At 40.9% G+C, this 20736-nt stretch overlaps 1 protein-coding gene across 2 annotated transcripts in view; it reads left to right on the top strand.

Annotated features, from left to right (window-relative positions):
* C4B (complement C4B (Chido blood group)) overlaps positions 1 to 20736 on the top strand; it is an 876141-nt gene that overhangs the window by 698189 nt on the left and 157216 nt on the right. For both annotated transcript variants that reach the window (XM_044083184.1, XM_044083183.1), the window contains exon 31: positions 3023 to 3082. In XM_044083184.1, coding sequence (XP_043939119.1) covers positions 3023 to 3082 — 60 coding nt within the window. The remainder of the gene's footprint in view (positions 1 to 3022; positions 3083 to 20736) is intronic.

Here is a 20736-nt window from a genome sequence, read left to right as displayed (position 1 = left end):
TGATTTATTTTTTACATGAATGCAGCTCAGTACATAATAAATATATACATGCATACACACACAGTGGCCATTACATTGGAAGTGTTGATTTATCAGTTAACATATTATGACATAACAATGCATCTTCATGAGTCTATTAAGTCTGCATTATAGGTTTTTAGGTCCGTAGGTAATTACTAGGCTAACTGCCCCTGCAGGCCATTTCAAGTCTAGCTAATTTCCCTTTTTGTGCTCAAATTAACCTAGAGATTGGATTTAACCCATCCTATGTTTGCTAATTATATATTAGCCCTAATGAGAATACCATATATAATTTGAGGGGACTCATGCATAAGAGGAAGCATTTAGGAGCTGCCCTACCCATTAGTAGTACAGGGAGCAGTCCTTCATAGAGGCAAGTTGTACTTCAATATTGACAGGGATGAACTTTATTTTATGTGGATGGGGAGTCTGTTCCAAGCACAGCAATATCCTCTGTGAGATATACCTGTCCCTCCAAATCATTCAGTTGATATTGCATAAGACATTCAGATCCCTAGACTGAGCATTTTGGATACCATTTGACTTGCTTCTGTACAATAAATCCATCAGTAATGGGTCAGAGAATGCCTTGTATGCCAGACACAGGTCACCTCTTAGCAGTCTATAAGATACTGAGTATGATAGAGCGTTGATCCAGTCCATGTAGGGCATGTTTAGGCCTTATATCTTAATAAGTTATTTTTATCGGCATTCCAGTTGTTGCATGTGTCTGGACAGATACATGCTGACATGCTGAAGGGGGCATTGTATTCAATAATATAGCAATATCAAATATTTCATTGTTATTTTGATTTTGTTGACAGAACTAAATGTGCTCTCAGACTTTTTTGATGTAGTTGGTAGGAGCAAGAGTCTATATTTTTCATAACAATGATGAGGCATTCCACATAGCAAGAACTGTATTGTTACCTAATGGAGTTATATGCCAGAAATTCTAGAATAGCTTGAACACTTCATGTTTGATTTCTGTGTACTACAAAATCCCTAAAACTATACTGAGGGTGATGAGAAAGCTTACTCATGTAATACTTTGGTCTGACAGGCAGCTTGCATCGTTTGAAAAAAGAGAGATGTTACAACATTTATTTTCTTGGTCTAAATACATCTCCAGTTGAAAATATCCTGACAGTGCTTTGCACAGAAATATTCCAAGGTATAAAGTTAACATTACAAGCATTTAACGTGACTTATATCTTAGTGCTATTGGAGCTGATAGAAGGTACCACTTTTGTCATACACATTCACAAATCCACACACTTACAGAACATTAAAATGTGACAAAATAATCTTACATAAACCATGGCTTTGGAAGCTGGCCATGACCTCCAATTTTAAGATAAGGGGAAATGTTTATGTGCATGCCTTATTAAAATCTTTGCAACTAATTTAAGTGAAGTTTTATATCTTTTTATGCTATAGTGCACATCAAATAAAATCAGCTGCTTGACTATAAAGTCATGGTTTATTAACCAATTGTACTTCAAACCTCTGAGTATAATTAAACATAAAATATGGAAAACATAAGCCAGATATTACATAGAATGCATAATACTTTCATATGATGTGTGTTTTTGTGTGTGTGTGTGTGTGTGTGTGTCTCTGTGTGTTTGTGTGTGTATATCTATATCTATATCTATATATATATATATATGTATATATAGGTGAGTGAGATATATATATATATATATATATATATATATATATATATATATATATATATATAGATACACACATACACCAACACACACACACACACATATATATATATATATATATATATATATATGTGTGTGTGTGTGTGTGTGTGTGTGTGTGTGTGTGTGTCTATGTATGTATTCCTGCAGCACACCTGGGACAGGAGTGTAACAAGGCAGGAAATGCACTGTGTCATGTGCTGAGTGTCTTACTGGATAAAACATTGGTTGGCACTGGGGAGATGAATATACTGGTACAGGGAAAAGGTTACTGCAAAAGGTCCAGAAAACACTTGAGTTACTTCAACTAAACCACAGGGGATCACAAAGGCCCAGCCCAAAGATCATAGGATGTACAATGGATCCTCTGAATTTGCTTGACACTAAAGGGTTCAGATCACAATTACCCACCAGTACCTGCCTGGAACTAATGGCTTGAGTAGACACATTTTTAATACAGAGGTACTCTTAACTGCATGGCTTGTGAGCAGACACTACATTTAGTAAACAATCAATGGACTTTTTTTGTTTCTTTGCAAGGGACAACCCCCCCTTGCACCTCCAGTTCTTAACCACCCCCTTATTTTACTGTTCCTACTCTAAGGCCACTGCAGTTCAGAGAAAGGATAATATTAACACAAAGGAAAATCTGTGTCACTCACTGTCCAGGAGGCTGTGAGACTGGACATGACAACACATCATAAACATGAAGCAACACATAAGAGATGCAAAATGAACAATTTCATATAAAGCAGTTGGATGTAAGCTGTTTACTAAGTACCTTCTCTTCTCCCAAAAAAGGTATAAGAAAATACGCAGAATCACTCTTTTTGGGGCACACTGAACATCATGGGGTGGGCTGCAGAGCCTCCCTTGGCCATTTAAATGACATTCGTATATTAAAGTGATTGTGGGTCATTGGAAAGACAAAGAAAAGGGACAGCAGGAAGAGATTAAACAATGAGCACATTTGGTTATTAGATGGCTCTGCCATCCTTCAGTAGGAAGTATATTATACATGGCACAAGTATGACATGCATGCATTCGCTGCAGCACAGTCACAATGGGAAAACAAACTTGTAACACATAATGAAAGCTACAAGTAATTAGCTCACTATTTGTATTGCAGTTACAGCTGTACCAGCCTCTTTTTGTTTGTTTACTTCTTGGAAGTTTGGAGTAGAAATAGCAGATGGGCTGAAACATTAAATGCCTTTGAAAGAAATGGGAGTTGATTGATTAATGCACTTTTCTACTTCTCTCTCTCTCTCTCTCTCTCACATTAGTTTCCTCTAGGAACCAAAATTAATGTTGATGTTCGAGGAAAGGGAAAAGGAGCCATAAGTGTAAGTATATTTCATGCAGTACTTTCAATTCTGTACAAGTATCATTGGGTATATTTATTCATTCCTATATTTCATTCTTTTATTTATTTTCTAGTGAAAGCATTAATCTTTTATTGAGTTGCAGATTCTTTGTCACGTCCTGTATAAACTGATAAACTGTTTTCTGTTGAAGGTCTTACTTTCCCCACTCTCACAGTTTTCCATTAGTTAGCATACCTCAGGACTAGGCCAACAACAACTCTGCAGCTCTAATAGAAATCAGGCAGCAGTTTGCAAAGTCACTTCTAAATGATAAATCAGTTCTGTACCAGGGATAGCTTGCCATCGCATATATATAGAGCTGATATTCAAGCATACCTCTGAACTGTCCAGATTTTTGCAGACTGTCTGGATGTTTACCTCACATTTTTGGCCAGTTCCTCATAAACAATTGTATATTTCTGGCAAATCAGTGAATATTGAATTCAGTAAATAATTAAATAATGTCTGACATTTGAGTTTCAGACTTCATTTCCTTCAGAAAAATGCATGAAAACACAAAACCTTTATTTCTCGCAACTTTCTAGGTTTATAAGAGCAATATTTAAAATCTGTCCATATGTTTGGTCCTTTGTTCCCCCAATGTTTTTTAGCTTTGTGCAGATTTATTGTGCTAAGAGGTTGAGAGCTATGCAATTCAGGCATTATCAATGAATGTTGTTGATCTTCATCTTGCCTTAGCTGTTAAGATGTCTCCAGATAAAGTCTGAAGCAAAGAATTTGTTTTATTATGGTACATCTGAAAACAATTTCTCCTGAGCATTCACATTGAAAACAATTTCTTATAGTCAGTCATAGAAACAATGAATAATTCTAATTCAATACTCAGCTCCATACTATTTATATTTTAGATACACCTCTGGAGTGAACAAAGCATTTCTGGGATAGTTTATTGCCAGATTATACATTTCCAGAAATCAAATCTTATGCACTTCAAAATCCATTATCGTACAGATTCCAACTCAGGCAAGCTGTCTGGGCTGTCCATCTTATGGCCTGCAATAGATTTAAGTGTATTCCTTTGCATAACTCTGTTATAGTCCATGTTGAACTGATTGACTTGAGATGTACCTCCGTGGACTATATGAAAAGAGACACGATTGCTGTCTCTGAATATGTGCCCAAGGCAGGTATGTTCTTAACCTTAAGCAGCATTCTACCATCACCCAGACTGATGCCTCAATACAAACAGAAAATGATTAACTTTAACTGGATTTGTTTCTGGTGTCATTCCAAGGGGATCCAGTACCTGTTAGCCTGGGATGATGTGATTGACAAACCATGATGCTTTGCCAGAGATGGCCGGCATCTGTCTCCCTTGAGCTTCAGGCTCCTTGCAAAGGCTCTTGCATCCCGCATAGTGCCAACATGAAAATTTCATCAAAACATAAATTAAAGGTCATGCTACTAAACACTATGAGTCTAAACATGAAACTGCACTCATTGCAAGTATTCTTAACCCTGGAAGAAGATGGCATTTGTGCAGTCACAGAAACCTGGTTTAAAGCTGCAGAGATCACCCCAGCCATGCCAGGTTACTCATCCTATCATTCATTCATACCCCAAACTATGGACAGGAAAACAAAAGGAGGTGGAGTTGCAATATATATAAAAAACATACACACCTCTAGGCTGATCAAACAGTATGATGCACAGGAAACACTCCAGGTGCAGTTAACAATTGACAAGACCCTTTAGTCAAATCATAGCTAGCTGTAGGCCTCCAACTTTGACTCAAGATGCCCATTCCACCTATCTGGACCTCTTCGAATCTATCAAGATTCAACCCTTTACCCTGATCCTGGGTGATTTTAATTATCCAACCATAGATTGGAAGAAATACTCATGACACAAATGCCCAGAGAATTCTTGATTTCGTCAATGCAAATGCCTTGGACAAGTTGGATGACACCCCCACAAGAGGTGAAAATATCTTAGACTTGGTATTAATGAACATTAATAACCACTGGAGCATCCCTGCACTAAATATACAGACCCAACTGATATTGCCAACATCCTAGCAGATAGGTCCAGTGCTAACTTTACCCCCCTCTCACCCCCCAGAGGGCCCATCTCTATACTGGAAGAATGCAAAGTTCCTATAATCACTGCTGCACAGGTAAAAAACACACTCTCCAAAGCCAAGAACACAGCATCCATGGGAACATGACAATATCCCAGGCTGCATTCTACACGAGCTACAGAATGAACTGGCACCCTACCTAAGTACCATGTTCAATCATTGCCTCACCTCAGGCTTTGTACCCACTGAATGGCACACCACGACGGTTATCCCACTCCACAAAGGGGGAGCCACGACGGACCCTGGGAACTACCGCCCCATTAGTCTGACGAGCCTGGTCTGCAAGGCCATGGAACGTATCATCATGGAACTCATAAACAAAGACATTGGTAATCTTCAAACTCTGGACCCTACCCAGTTTGGATTTGTAAAAGGCAGATCATGTCTCCTAAACCTGACTGACCATAGATGAGGGTAAAATGGTTTACACAGCTTATCTAGATCTCGCCAAGGCTTTCGACACCATTCCCCACTCTGGAATTATAGATAAGCTCACTAAACTAGGTATAAATCCCTATGTCACAAGATGGGTTGCCAACTGGCTCACGGACAGAACCCACACTGTGAAAGTAGCGGATTCCAAATCCGACATCAGACCAGTGACAAGTGGAGTACCACAGGGTTCAGTCCTGGGTCCTCTCCTGTTTGGTATCTACTTCTCTGAAGTGCAGGCCAACACAGGAGGTCTTTATTAACAAAGTTTGCAGATGACTGCAAACTAGGAGCCATAATCGAAACTCCTAATGATGTGGACAAACTACAAAAGGGCCTCAATGAGACAGATACCTGGTGTCAAAGCCATGGCCTGAAGCTCAATGCCAAAAAGTGTATTGTCATCCCTTTTGGTAAAAACTCTGTACCCATGAACTACCACATAGCTGGGAGTATACTTAATGCCAAAAATGTGATGAGACCTTGGGACACAAGTGGACAGTAGTCTCTCCTTTGATAATCACATTGGCACAGTGGTCAGGAAATCCTTCTATGTGGCTCATCTCATCACAAAAGTATTCTCATCCAGAAACAAAGAGGTCATTATTCCCCCCTCTACTCATCACTCATTAGACCCCTCTACTCATCACTCATTAGACCCATTATAGAGTACACCACCCCTTTTGGTATGTACCTCACAAGACATCTACAACAACTGGAAAGACCAGAGAAATACCTCACAAAGAGGATTAATGGCCTCAAACAAATCCCTATGCAGACGTCTCAAAAAACTACAGCTTTACTCCATCGCATATCACCTACTCAGGGGCAATCTCTGCCTAACAAACAAAGCTATGTCAAACCCAGAGCTGTTGGACATGCTCCACTTAAAGAAATCCCAATCTCTCCGAGCTACATGCTCTAGGGACCTAAACCTTGTCACCACAATAAACATAACATGCTGGAGGGATAGATTCCTGTCCCAGAGACTTCCCATACTCTGGAACAGACTACCTATCTATGTCAAACAGAGCTCCTCATTAGCACTCTTCAAGAAAAATCTTGATGATTGGATGGGAAATGGGAAATTCACCCCAGGGATCACTTCTGTGGCTCTGCTCGACAGGGGCACAGGAAAATAATTTTCTTGGGTGGCGAAAGCCAGGGTACATTTTTTGGCTAGGCTTGTATGGGCCCTAGGGCTGATAGACTAGTACCTACCTATGAACCTATGAACCTACAGTGTCACCATCCCTAGTAAGATTTGACCACAAAGCAGTCACTTTCGAAGTCACCATCTCCCCCATCCCCCCTCCCACCAGCTAGGATCAAACAAAAAAACTTCTCCAAAGCTGATTACAACCTCTTGAGGGAAGGTATAAACAGATTCCCAGCCCCCTCCCCCTGCATAGAAATTGACACATATGTCCAAACCTACACCAAAGTACTATATGAGCTTTTATATAGCTGCATGGAATCAGGAATACCAGACAGGATGAAATCATCCTCCTCAAGGAAGAGTAAATCGGGCTGGTGGACAGGTACAGTAAATAACCTCTATAACAAAAGGAAAAAATTGCTGTCCAGGACCAAGAAGGAGCAGGTGCCTAATTGGAAGCAATCTCTCCTTAGCCTGAGCTACCAAATAAGAGCACTAGCAAAATCCTTCAAAGCAAACTTTGAGTCCAAACTGGCCACATGTACTAAAGACAATCATAAGGTCTTCTTCACATATGTCCACAATATCAAGGGAAGCATCCAGATCTGCTCAAAAATGGTGGTCAAGGACACCACATACACAAACACTGTAGATATAGCCAACCTGCTGGCAGACAGGTTCAGTGAAAACCTGACTCCTCTATCCCCCCATCAGTAAAACAGGACATCCCCAGTACCTGCCTACCTCCCTTATCTCTAGGGAGCAAGTCATCACTGCTCTCTCTAAGGCAAAAAATACAGCCTCCATGGGACAAAATAACATCCCAGACTGCATCCTTCATGAGCTCAGGCAGGAAATCGCAGCACTATTAGGCACCCTATTTAACCAAAGCCTGAGTGCCGGCTTCATCCCAGCCAAGTGTAGGACAGCTACTGTCATCCCTTTGCAGAAAGGTACAGCATCCACCGATCCAGAAAATCATAGACCCATCAGCCTAACTAGCCTGATCTGCAAGGCCATGGAGTAGATTATCATGGACCTCATTAACAAGGACATTGGCAACCTCCAGACACTTGATCCCCCACAGTTTGATTTTGTCAAGGCGAGGGTATGCCTCTTAAATTTGGTTGACTTCTTTGAGACAGTCACCAAGGCCACACACATTGGGAAGACAGTGCACATCACCTGCCTTGACCTCGCCAAAGCATTCGATGCTATTCCCCACTTAGGTATAATAGATAAGCTCTCTCAACTAAGCATCAATCCATATGTTACCAGATGGGTAGCAAACTGGCTCACTGATAGAACCCACATAGTCAAATTAGGGGAAGCCACCTCAAGTAGTAGACCCATAACAAGTGGTGTACACCAGGGATCGATCTTGGGGCCTCTGCTGTTTGGGATATACTTCTTGGAGGTGCAGGCCAAATCTAATGGGCTATGGCTGACCAAGTTTGCAGATGACTGTAAGCTGGGTGCTGTCATCCATTCCCAAAGTGATGTGATTATCCTCCATGAAGGTCCACCCAAACAAATGACTGGTGCAAGAAACATGGCCTCAAACTGAATGCCAAAAAATGCATCATCATCCTTTTTGGGGAGAGTGATGTCCCCACAAATTATCACACTGATAATAAGGTCCTAAGCATGCAATCAGTCATGAGCGACTTGAGCACCCAGGTTGATAGCAAACTGACTTTTGACCACTATATTGCCTCCATTGTACAGAAAGCTTTCTACATGGTCCTCCTCATTAGTAAGGGTACCTCATCCAGGGACAAGGTGGTCATAACATCCCTGTATTCTTCCCTTATAAGACACATTATTGAGTACAATGCCACTTTCAGCATGTACCTCACAAAGCACATGCAGCAGCTGGAGAGACCACAGAGGTTCCTCATCCGGAGAATCCAGGGCCTCAAACATCTACCCTAGGCAGAAAGGCTAAAAACCCTGTCCCTCTACTCAGTCTCCTACAGACTCCTCAGAGGTGACCTCTGTCTGGCATACAAAGCAATCTCAGATCCTGCCCTGATGGGACTTCTGCATATCCGCAACTCAAGCTCTACTCAAGTAATCCACATGCGGGACCTCAACCTGGTTTGTGACATCAATCGGACTTGTTGGATGGACAGATTTGTATATCAGAGAATCCCTCTTTTGTGGAATAGACTCCCTTTCCACATAAAGCAGAGTACCTCATTAACCCTTTTTAAATGTGACCTGAATAAATGGATGGAAAATAGAAAATACACCCTTGGAATTCCACGTGTCCCTGCTGGACAGTGGCATAGGGTGCTGACTTGTTGGAACATGGGCTAAATTCTTTGCTAGGCTTGTAAGGCCCTCAGGGCCAATAGCGTAATAACTTCCTATGATCTCAGATTTATCAGTCTGCCAGTTGCATATCCGGCCAGTATGGTCCTATTATGACACTGTTCCATTTCCCTTTCAGCCAACAGTCACTGTCATAGCAAGAAATTGAGCTAAATCAAAAAAAAGGACAGAAAAGAAAAATGTAGTGGTCTTTAAACAGAGTTGTAACTGCTTTTACAGTACACTCCATCTGTTCTTTTTTTGCAATTCTTTTGCATTCTTTGTTTTACATTGTGGGAGAGGAGTTGCAAGTTAACAAACTGGGAAAGCATTGTTAAGACAGGCAAGTTGCATAAATAATAATATGTTGTGAGGTGTTAATTTGTCATGTTTAAAATGTGTCAACTGTTCACTTACAATTTAGAGAAATATTCATTTTAGACAGTCATTACTGGGCAAACTGAAGACCAGCATTGCAAACCAGCAATGTTCCGCCAGTCTGTTTCAGTTATGTTTGGTAACAGTTATAATACTGAAATAACATAACTGCAGAATCTACTATCATAATGACTGTGTAACTGCTTTCTGATATCCATAGATTTCAAATACTGAATAAAAACAAAAATCTGCACTAATATAATGTATGCCCATTGTTATTGTGGGTCTTTTCTCCCTGGGCGCCTCTGTTGAAAAGAGGTCACAATTTGTGCCCAGTAAAACTATCCTGCTAAACAAATGCTAATAAGTAACAGATAAGTAAATAAATAAACCATGCCATAAAAACAGCTTTCTTTTTGATGCAGTTTTTAAAAACTTGGTCGAGTGCTGTTTAAATCAGTACAAATAAAAATACTTTAAAACTTTTAAATTAATCATACTGCATTTTAGAAGCATTAATAATCAGCAACCAGACAGGATCTGCTTCTGTCTTTTCCTTATGCTTTCCATACACAGGAAGCACAAATTGCTAATCGGGGATCACAGACATTTTAATACAGCTGAAGTCATGGTGAATTCTAGTTTTACAGATAAGCCATACCAAAGGCCATTATCACAGGCAGGGAGAAGTGAATTACTATAACTGGCTGGCAAACAGTACAATTCTGTCTGAATTAGAAGGAAAAGGACATTCTGCTACTGTCAAACATTTGTAACCAAAACTATGTTCAATGCTGCATTTATGCGTGTAGTGATGGCTTGTCTGACTCATTAGAAACAATAATTAATGACACTGCAATACAGTTGATTATGCAGAAAACAAGGAGAGAAAAAAACTTGCTCTAGAAAGGCTTGCATGTGAGCACATTCTGTTAGTGAGCTTTTTATATTGAGGTGTATACATATGATCTGAACTTAGTGAGTGTCATGCTGCCACACAGATGGCAGCCACTTGAACAGTATTGAAAGCAACGACCAGGTGGGAGAAGTGTTGAAAAGCAACTACCACCTTTTAAAGCTGTAACATATCACATGCTGCCAAACAGATGGAAACCTGTTACCCTGGAAACCACTTGGGAGAAGTGTTGGAAAGCAACCACCAGTTTTTTAAGCTGTAACATACCACATCTGCCAAACAGACGGCAACCACTTGGGGGGAGTGTTGGAAAACCACTACCAGCTTTTAAAGCTGTGACATACCACATGCTGCCAAAAAGATGCTGGTCAGAACCAAAATGCACTACCATTTATCAAACAATGTTTAACAACTTTAACACAACTTCCCATTGCTGCACAGGTATTTTAATGCTTCTCATTTTATTAAATAACAGTATCTGATAAAACAAAAACATATTTTTGACTGAATTCAATCTTGCTTGTGAGACAGCTAAAATATCTGTTTTTTACTATAAATTAATGGTACTCTGAAATTATTTGAACTCATAGACCAAAGAATGAGGGTCGATATATGAATTAGCTGAACTTTCTGCTCTCCTGTGGCATATTTTTTGCAGTAGAAGACTTATGTGATCTAGCCTGGGCGGACTCCTAGTCCTGACAATATTAAGACAGCTCGTCCAATTGCCCAAGCAATAGCAACTACTCTACAGCCTCATCCCCTTTCGGAATTCGAACCAAGAAGATTCCCAGGAAGTATGTGCATCTGCTGCAAAACCTTTATTACCTTATTGTTTAAACCTTGCTAGCTGCTTTACTCTACTCTCTGCCAGGAAGCCAGCAGCCTAAACCCCCCTCGCTCCATTTCCCTCCTCTAACCCCTCATCCTGCTCCCCGAATTACACCAGCTCCCTTCTTCCTCCAGTCCACCTTGGTCCAGAGGTTATCCTAGTGGACTAAGGTGCACTTCTGCAACTGTCCACTAGATGACATCCCCCCCCCTTTATAATAGACTTATTTTCACTCTATAATAGACTTACTTTCACTCTCTTCAGGCTTTCTCTCTAAGCTCTAATTTTTCTTCTTCTTACTTTATCTCCTATACTCTCTTAGCCCATTCTAGCTGGACTCTTCTTCTCTTCACTCTCTCCTACATTCTCAAAACCCACTCTTATCTTAACCTACTTGGTTCCCTCTACTCCCCATACTGCAAACTTACCCCTCTGCCTCAATGTTCCACTGATTGGCTCTTGAACCTCTCTAGCCTTCTCTGGTTCTTCCCAGACTTACTGCCTTCCGGTCTGTACCTGCTTTCTCCCTCCCCTCCACCTCCCCCCTCTTCCTGAACTTCCTTCTGGAAGTGATAAAACACCTCCCAAACTTTGGGCGCCATCTTTAACTAGTCAAATTCTCGGCTGCTGTGCGTCCTGGCTGCATGTGTATCCCTACAGTAAGCATAACCTGTTTTGTTATTTGTATTGTTGCTTTTTTGTTTGCTTAATACCATCTCGCTCTCTACTGAGAATGCGCTAAGACTGTCATGTTGTGCTTGAATGTATTTTGACACATTTAGATGTGTGCTGGTCACTGAGTCGCTAGTACTTTCTACTCTGTATATGTTTTCCCAGAAAGAGCACTTCAGGCATATCCCTTCATTAAAGCGCTATACACTAGAAATTCTATGTTAGCTTTTGTAGTCTGTTAAAACATGTTTTTTGTTATTCTTCAACGCGCTATACACTATAAATACACTGTTACTCTTTAATGCGCTTTACACTATAAATGCTATGTTAGCTATTGCAGTCTGCTAAACCCTGTTATTTTCTATCTGTGGAGTGTATTGATTAACGTGTTGCACAATCGATGTAGAGTTTGCTTGATAAATGCTTTTATCTTTTTGTTTCACACGCCATGTGATTGGCGATTGCTATTTCTGTTAACAGCTATTAAAGCAATTCTTATGAGAATAGTGATGTTTTTTTGTTTAGTAAAGGTTGTTAGCTGTGGTTTTTGAGAAATGTATTGGATAAAGTAACCTATAACATGCCGTGGAGTTTGCTGGCTGTTATTTTATTATAGACGCCAACTCCCCCGTGCATGTTTCATACATGCATCCTCCTCTCAAGTGTTTATAGCACTCTGCATCCCGACACTTGCCTGTCCATTTTAGAGTGCCTATTCCGCTTCAGCAACCTGTATTAGAATCAAATAAGCTCTTGTTCTATGTTAAATGAGCTATACCCAATTGGTGGGCAACATGGTAAACCGAGCGTTCTAAACGCTTGATTCTGTTAAATGCACCCTCCTTATGCCAGCCTCCAACCGCTCATTACAAAACGTGTGTTTCCCTCGCAAAGTTGTCTTCCAGAGGCCGTACAAAGCACACTGCATTACCCCTAGCCTTTTCTTTTTTTTTGTTTTTATGTATTGCCTAAATGTAACATAGAGCATACTTGAGCACTTCTATATCCTAAATGGCTAACTCCTTTTGTAGCTAACTACTAGCTGTCCTGTCGATTTATTTTTACTATTATTGCTACATGTTTGTCTTTACTGTTAATGTATGCACAGTAACTGCCTATTACTGCTACTAGGTGTCTAGGTGTGCTTTACATTTCTAAAATACTACTTCTCTTACATCTTTCTCTCCTGTTTTCCAGCTGTTTGGCCCTGATTTCCCCCCTGTGATCTAGCCTGGGCAGACTCCTAGTCCTGACTATATTAAGACAGCTCGTCCAATTGCCCAAGCAATAGCAACTACTCTACAGCCTCATCCCCTTTCGGAATTTGAACCAAGAAGATTCCCAGGAAGTATGTGCATCTGCTGCAAAACCTTTATTACCTTATGGTTTAAACCTTGCTAGCTGCTTTACTCTACTCCCTGCCAGGAAGCCAGCAGCCTAAATCCCGCCTCGCTCCATTTCCCTGCTCTTCCCCCTCATCCTGCTCCCCGAATTACACCAGCTCCCTTCTTCCTCCAGTCCACCTTGGTCTAGAGGTTATCCTAGTGGACTAAGGTGCATTTCAGCAACTGTCCACTAGATGGCATCCTCCCCCCTCTATAATAGACCTATTTTCACTGTATAATAAATAGACTTGCTTTCACTCTCTTCAGGCTTTCTCTCTAAGCTCTATTTTTTCTTCTTCTTACTTTATCTCCTATACTCTCTTAGCCCATTCTAGCTGGAATCTTCTTCTCTTCACTCTCTCCTACATTCTCAAAACCCACTCTTATCTTAACCTACTTGGTTCCCTCTACTCCCCATACTGCAAACTTACCCCTCTGCCTCAATGTTCCACTGATTGGCTCTTGAACCTCTCCAGCCTTCTTTGGTTCTTCCTGCTCCGTTCGCCCTGTGGGTTCACTCCGCTCCCCTACCCTGCCCCCAATTCCCACCCGCCCCACCACTGCTACATTTATACCTAGCTAACTCCTCCTACAAAATCCCTCATCCAATCATAGACCTCTTACTACTACCCCTCCACTATTTTATAACCCTATCACACTCTTCTCTTAACTATCCATCCCCCTTGGTCTTATCATACTATACTCCTCCTCCCATTTCCTCCATCCCCTCTACTCCTCCCACCCTAAACCTACACCACTTTTGACTTAGCCGTCCCCTATTCCCTGTTATCTCTTTAACTCTCCTCATCCTCCTTTGTACCTTCCCACCTTAACTAGTACTTCATCTTCCTCACCTTACTTCTATCTCGTCCCCACCCTTTCCAAACATGCCCTCCCATTATCCCTACACCATCCAACTCCCCTGCTTACTCCTCATCTTACTAATACCACTATATTATGTGACCTCCTACTCTCATATAGCCTTCCAACTCCCTCCCCCTACCCAAACTACCCCTACCACTCAACTGCAATCTTCTCTACTCTCTCACTTTCACAACATATCCTCCTCTCTTATCTGTCCCAGTCTACTGCACCTCTTCCATCTTAAGCTTTTCCCCCAGCACTATAAAAACTCCCTCTCTTAAATTTCTACTAACCTCTGATAAATACCTTCCTCCCACACACTTCAGGCTAAAACTTATTACCTACAATATCCTAGCCTTATCTGGAGACATTCATCCAAACCCTGGCCCCTGCCTCAGCTCAAACCTCACCATCCCTCCACCCCCTTCTTCACCCTCCATAAACAAGACATCCTCCATTTCCCCAACTCCACCCTCTTCCCCTCTTAGTACTCTTAAGATCTTCACTATCAATACCCAGAGCCTTAACAATAAATCTCACCTTGTCCATGCTTGGATCAATCACTACCAACCCGACATCTTAGCCTTATCCGAAACCTGGCTAAAACCCCACATTACTGACTATGAAATCCTACCTCCTGTCTACCACATCCTCAGAAGTGACTGTTTAAATAAAAAAAGGTGGAGGCTCTGCACTAATCTACTCCAACCTTCTCTCCCTAATTCCTCTCCAAATCCATACCCCTCAATTCAAAAATTCTGAAATCACAACTAGCCTTCTCCGTTTGAACAAACACAAAACCATCTGCATTATTTCTATATACATCTCACCTGGCAATAATATCTCCACCCTCGAAGATATCCTACACTGGGCCTCAACCGAAATAATATATGAAACCTTTATTCTAGGCGATGTCAATATTGACCGGAATAAAATCAACACTCCTTACCCTCTTCTATCTATTAACCTTTACAACTTCACTCAAGTAATCCAATCTATAACTCATCCTAACAAAAAACAACCCCCAGGCTCCATCCTTCATTGGATTCTTGTCTCCCATCCTAACAAAATCACTTTCTCTGGCACCATTCCTGACACCTTCAGTGATCACCTCCCTGCCTTCATCCATAGATCAACTAGTACCATCAAACACCAACATGTCTACATTCAAACTCGTAACCTTAGCAATTTCAACCCTTCTACTTTTTCCAACATCCTTAAACAAATTAACTGGCAAATCCTAAACTCTCTCCCTCTTGACGACGCTGTAGAGCTTTTTAACTCTATTTTCCTAAAGACTCTTAACTCCCTAGCCCCTCTAAGAAACAAACAAATTAAAAACAATCCTGTCCCCTGGCTCACCAAAGAAACTAAACAAATTATGCGCCACAGAGACAAATCCTGGAACCTTTACCAGAAAAATAAACTGTCCTCTGCCCTACTCCAATATACCCAACTCCGCAACCAAGTAAAAAAACTTATTACCAAAGACAAAAAAAACTACTATAATAAATTTCAGCAAAACAACAAAAAGAACCCTAAGCAATTCTGGAAATCCGTTAACTCCCTTCTCCATCCAGGATCTGGAAATAACCCCTGCCCTGATCCTAGCTTAACTGACAATGAACTTAGCTCCAACTTCAATACCTTCTTCACTGAATCCATAGCTAAACTAACTAAAACATTCCGAAATATGAACCCTCCCAACTCCCCCATCAAAGCACCTACCTCCCCAAATAACAACCCCCCTATTTCCATCTCAAACCAGTATCTACCTTTCTTATAAAAAAGCTTTTATCTAAACTAAAGCCTTGCTCAAATGCCCCAGACAACATACCCTCCTCTTTCCTCAAATGTGCAGCTGAAGGAATTGCTCTCCCAATCAATATCCTGATTAATAGATCCTTAAATGAATCATATGTGCCCAAACTCTGGCATTCAGCCTACATTCTTCCTCTCCACAAAGGAGGCAAAAACACCTCTATCTCCAACTTCCACCCCATTGCCCTCCTCTCACCAATATCTAAAATTCTAGAAAAATGTGTCCACCTTCAACTTTTGCCATACCTAATTCAGAACAACCTTCTTATTCCCACCCAGCATGGTTTCCATCCTGGCCATAGTACCACAACTGCCCTACTATCCTTCCTAGAAACTGTCAATCTAGCTCGAGACTCTGGACTCATAGTATCCACAGTTCTGCTAGATCTCTCTAAAGCCTTCGACACCATTTCCCATTCCCATCTTCTCCTCTACCTTGCCAACCTCAATCTCTCCTCTAACACTCTTTCCTGGTTCTCCAGCTACCTATCCGACAGATCACAGGCTGTCAAATGGAAAAACTCCTCCTCTTTCTTCCTGCCTACTCCTACTGGTGTTCCCCAGGGGTCCATCCTTGGACCCATGCTTTTCAACATCTTTATTAATAACGTTCACTCTGTCATCCCTGACACTACAGTCATCCAATACGCTGATGACTCTACCTTGGTCTGCACTGCCCCTAACATTCCTGAACTACTGAACAAAACTCAAATAGCTTTTTCCACCACTGAGAGCTGGACGCACCAAAATCACCTTTCCCTCAACTCTAATAAATCTAAAATCCTAATATTTCTCCCCTCCAAGGTTCTCTCCTTTGACAAAAACACTTTCAAGGTGCAAAGCAAATCATCCACTGAAATAGAAGTAGTCCTCTCAGCAAAACTCCTTGGCATTACCATAGATGAACACCTCAAATTCGATCTTCACATACTACAAAACATAAAGAAAACCCACCAAAAGCTAGGCATGCTATATAGGAACAGTCAATTTCTCTCCAACTCCTCTAGGCACACCCTGGCAATAACCTACCTTCTACCCTCTCTTCTTTATGGAGCCCCTCTTCTAACCAATCTGTCCACATCCATCACCTCTAAACTTGAAGCTTGCTACAATAAGATCTCCAAATTTGCCACAAAATCCAAAACTTCAACTCACCACTGCCTCTGCCTCCAATCCCTGAACTGGTAAGAACTCCCTAACCACTTAGACTATCTCCAGCTAACCAACGCTCATAAACTAATATTCTCCCCTCATAAATGCCCAGCCTTAAAGAATATTCTTCCCCCCTACATCCCAAACAGATCTTTGAGATCTGAACACCAAAACCTAATCTCTATTCATAAACCCAAACATCCCACTGGTCAGCTTCTACTCTCCTTCTCCCTAGGTAAGAAATGGAACTCTCTTCCTTCTTCACTTAGGACTATCCCCAATATTGAATCCTTCAAAAACCAACTCTTCCTTCGCCTATCTTCCAAATGGAAATGCTCATGCTTTCACCCTACATAAACTTTCCCTCCAAGCTCTACTTGCTCTACTTACTCCTGCTCTATTATACTCTCAAGCTTAATCCCATCTATCCAAAGAGCCTGTACTAGCAGATGTCAAATTAACTACTACCCTGTAAATATAAAAAAAAAAAAAAGTCTCATCATGTATATCAAATTTGAATTTTTTTTTTCATTTTTGAATTTATAACCTACATTTTGTAACTTTTTGTTTTTCTTTTGTATTTTGTACTTCTTCTACAACATTTTGTAACCTTTGTATTTTGTAACCAACACTATATTGTATTGCACATGGAGCTTTTCTCCCCGGGTCTCCATTGAAAATGGGCACTTCTTGGCCCAGTGGACTTCCCCGGTAATCAAACTGAAATAAATAAATAAATAAAATGTCACCATATAGTCTTTAATTATATATCATCCTGTGTTAGAAAACATTAAGATTATGTTTCTGATCATACCCAGACTGCTTTGTGATCAAGAGAAGGAACTGAGAAATTCATCTCAAAAGCAAAATGCTAAGGTGAATTCCTTGGCATCCATTTCCTTTTATGTTTACGTTATTGTTGTTTAAGTTTCAATTTTACAATCCAGATGAAGAGTAAAGGCAGCAGCCATGTTTGTAAAGTAAGAGCTGCTCTGCCTCCTGGAATATTGCTGTGGTTGAAAGAAGACTGGTTTGCTTTTGTGTAGTGTTTTACAACCAAGATGACAGCTACATATGGAATGAAACAAATTAAGCCCATTTTATAAAACGGTTTCTTCTGCTGCAGTATCTGCATTTGGACTAATTCGCTGTAACTGACTGAATGTGTCAAAATAATACTTAGCTTTGACTACCTGACCATTAGCTGCAGGCTTGTCCACAAGGAAGCATCAATGTTCTACAACACGGTAAAAACTAGGTGTTTTAGCTGGGATACAGGGACACTGTATAAATGTCACTCAGATAATGTGAGTTTAGTGATGAATCCAAGCTATCAAACAAGAAGCAAAGGAAGGAAGCATTGAGCATTCAGTGGTTTGCTCTTCCTCCTTCCTCCACACACACACACACACACACACACACACACACACACACACACACACACACACACACACACACACACACACACACACACACACACACACACACGTGCACACGCACACACACACACACACACACACACACACACACACACACACACACACACACATGCACACACACACACACACACACACACACACACACACACACACACACACACACACACACACACACACACACACACACACACACACACACACACACACACACACACACCATTTTCATGCTGGGGGATTATTATTTTTTACTGGAACTTGCACACGACAGCTGCAGTTATGGTAAATGGAACTACTGTTTAGTGTACAGAGTGGTCTGGGGTTACTTATAAGTAATTGGTCTGAAACTTTTTAACAACTAAATAAAGTGATAATGGTAAAGTAAATACTTTTAAATGAAAACATTTGTTATTCATTGGAAATGCACATGTTTGAGATGACACATTCATTTATAGCAAACAAATTTAGCACCAAATAATTATTGGTAAGTTAGCTGGCTGACATTGTTAAAACTTTTCCAGTAGCATGGAGGAATAAATCCCTGACTACACCCCAGTCAACCCTGATTTGCTTAGTGGCTCAGCTGACTGACAGAATGGAAGGGGTAGGATGGAAGTGTCTATCCTGAGTGGGTGGGTAGTACATGGGCATTGCTTGTAGCAATCCCTGGCAGAGGCTGGGGACATTGCTTGAGAGGGTATAGCTCAAGGAGGAAAAAGGGTGGTTGGGGTAGCTGAGCTGCTGTGGAGCCAGGGTGATATGCCTCACATTTCTATCACACACCTGCTCTTTGAGCATTACAACACTTATGTGTAGAAGACCAGGAATGGTGTGTGGGGCATAATAGTAAAATGTCCTGCACAATGGTGATGGCCCACCACCCCAGGATGCTCTTGGGACCCATGACTGGTCCTAGCTGATCAGAAAAAACTTTGGGAGATTAGGAGCAGCTGGTAAACCAAGCATAGATATGGGGCACTGGGTAGAGAGGCCATAGGATGGTGCTATGGACAAATAAAAAACATTGTAGGCATCACTAAAAAATTCTGCTCTCTTTGCCAGGGCAGAAATCTGAACAGAGGTATCCCTTTATACTCCAGATATGCACCTGAATCCCAGATTTTACCTGAAGTAGGTGCCTCAGTTTAGAAAGATTGAACAGCTGAGCTGTTTGCCTTCCTCAATACAGGGAGGGTAGGTCTTGCAGCTGGCAAACACTTTCCTGGTGTATTTTCAAATGTATCGTTTTTTTCATCAAGCAGTTTGCTGCTCGCTAGAACATACTTTAATAATGCCTGTATTGCAGAAATCTGTGCCACTGGCCACTTGGTCATATGTGCACACCTTCAGCAAGCACTACTGTCACACCTGTAATTCCAGGAGTTGGGCCTCTGAATGTTGGTCCTGTGGTGATTCCTCATACTCCTTACACATTCATGGATTACTGTTTGGGATTCAGTCTAATCATGGGCTATTAGATAATCCACAATGCTAGGGAAAACATGGGCTATTAAAGGATAATCCACAATGCTAGGAAAACATGGGCTATTAAAGGATAATCCACAATGCTAGGAAAAACATGGGCTATTAAAGGATAGCCCACAATGCTAGAAAAACATGGGCTATTAAAGGATAATCCACAATGCTAGGGAAAACATGGGGAATTAAAGGATAATCCACAATGCTAGGAAAACATGGGCTAGTAAAGGATAACCCACAATGCTAGGAAAACATGGGCTATTAAAGGATAATCCACAATGCTAGGAAAACATGGGCAATTAAAGGATAATCCACAATGCTAGGAAAAACATGGGTTATTAAAGGATAATCCACAATGCTAGGAAAACATGGGCTATTAAAGGATAATCCACAATGCTAGGGAAAACATGGGCAATTAAAGGATAATCCACAATGCTAGGGAAAACACGGGCTATTAAAGGATAACCCACAATGCTAGGAAAACATGGGCTATTAAAGGATAATCCACAATGCTAGGAAAACATGGGCAATTAAAGGATAATCCACAATGCTAGGAAAAACATGGGCTATTAAAGGATAATCCACAATGCTAGGAAAACATGGGCTATTAAAGGATAATCCACAATGCTAGGAAAACATGGGCTATTAAAGGATAATCCACAATGCTAGGAAAAACATGGGCTATTAAAG

The sequence above is a fragment of the Protopterus annectens genome, chromosome 9.part0 (assembly GCF_019279795.1).
Source record: "Protopterus annectens isolate FY-2018-M chromosome 9.part0, PAN1.0, whole genome shotgun sequence".
NCBI lineage: Eukaryota > Metazoa > Chordata > Ceratodontiformes > Protopteridae > Protopterus > Protopterus annectens.
Note: the sequence above shows the minus strand (reverse complement) of the source record. Positions and strands in the feature narration are given on the sequence as shown.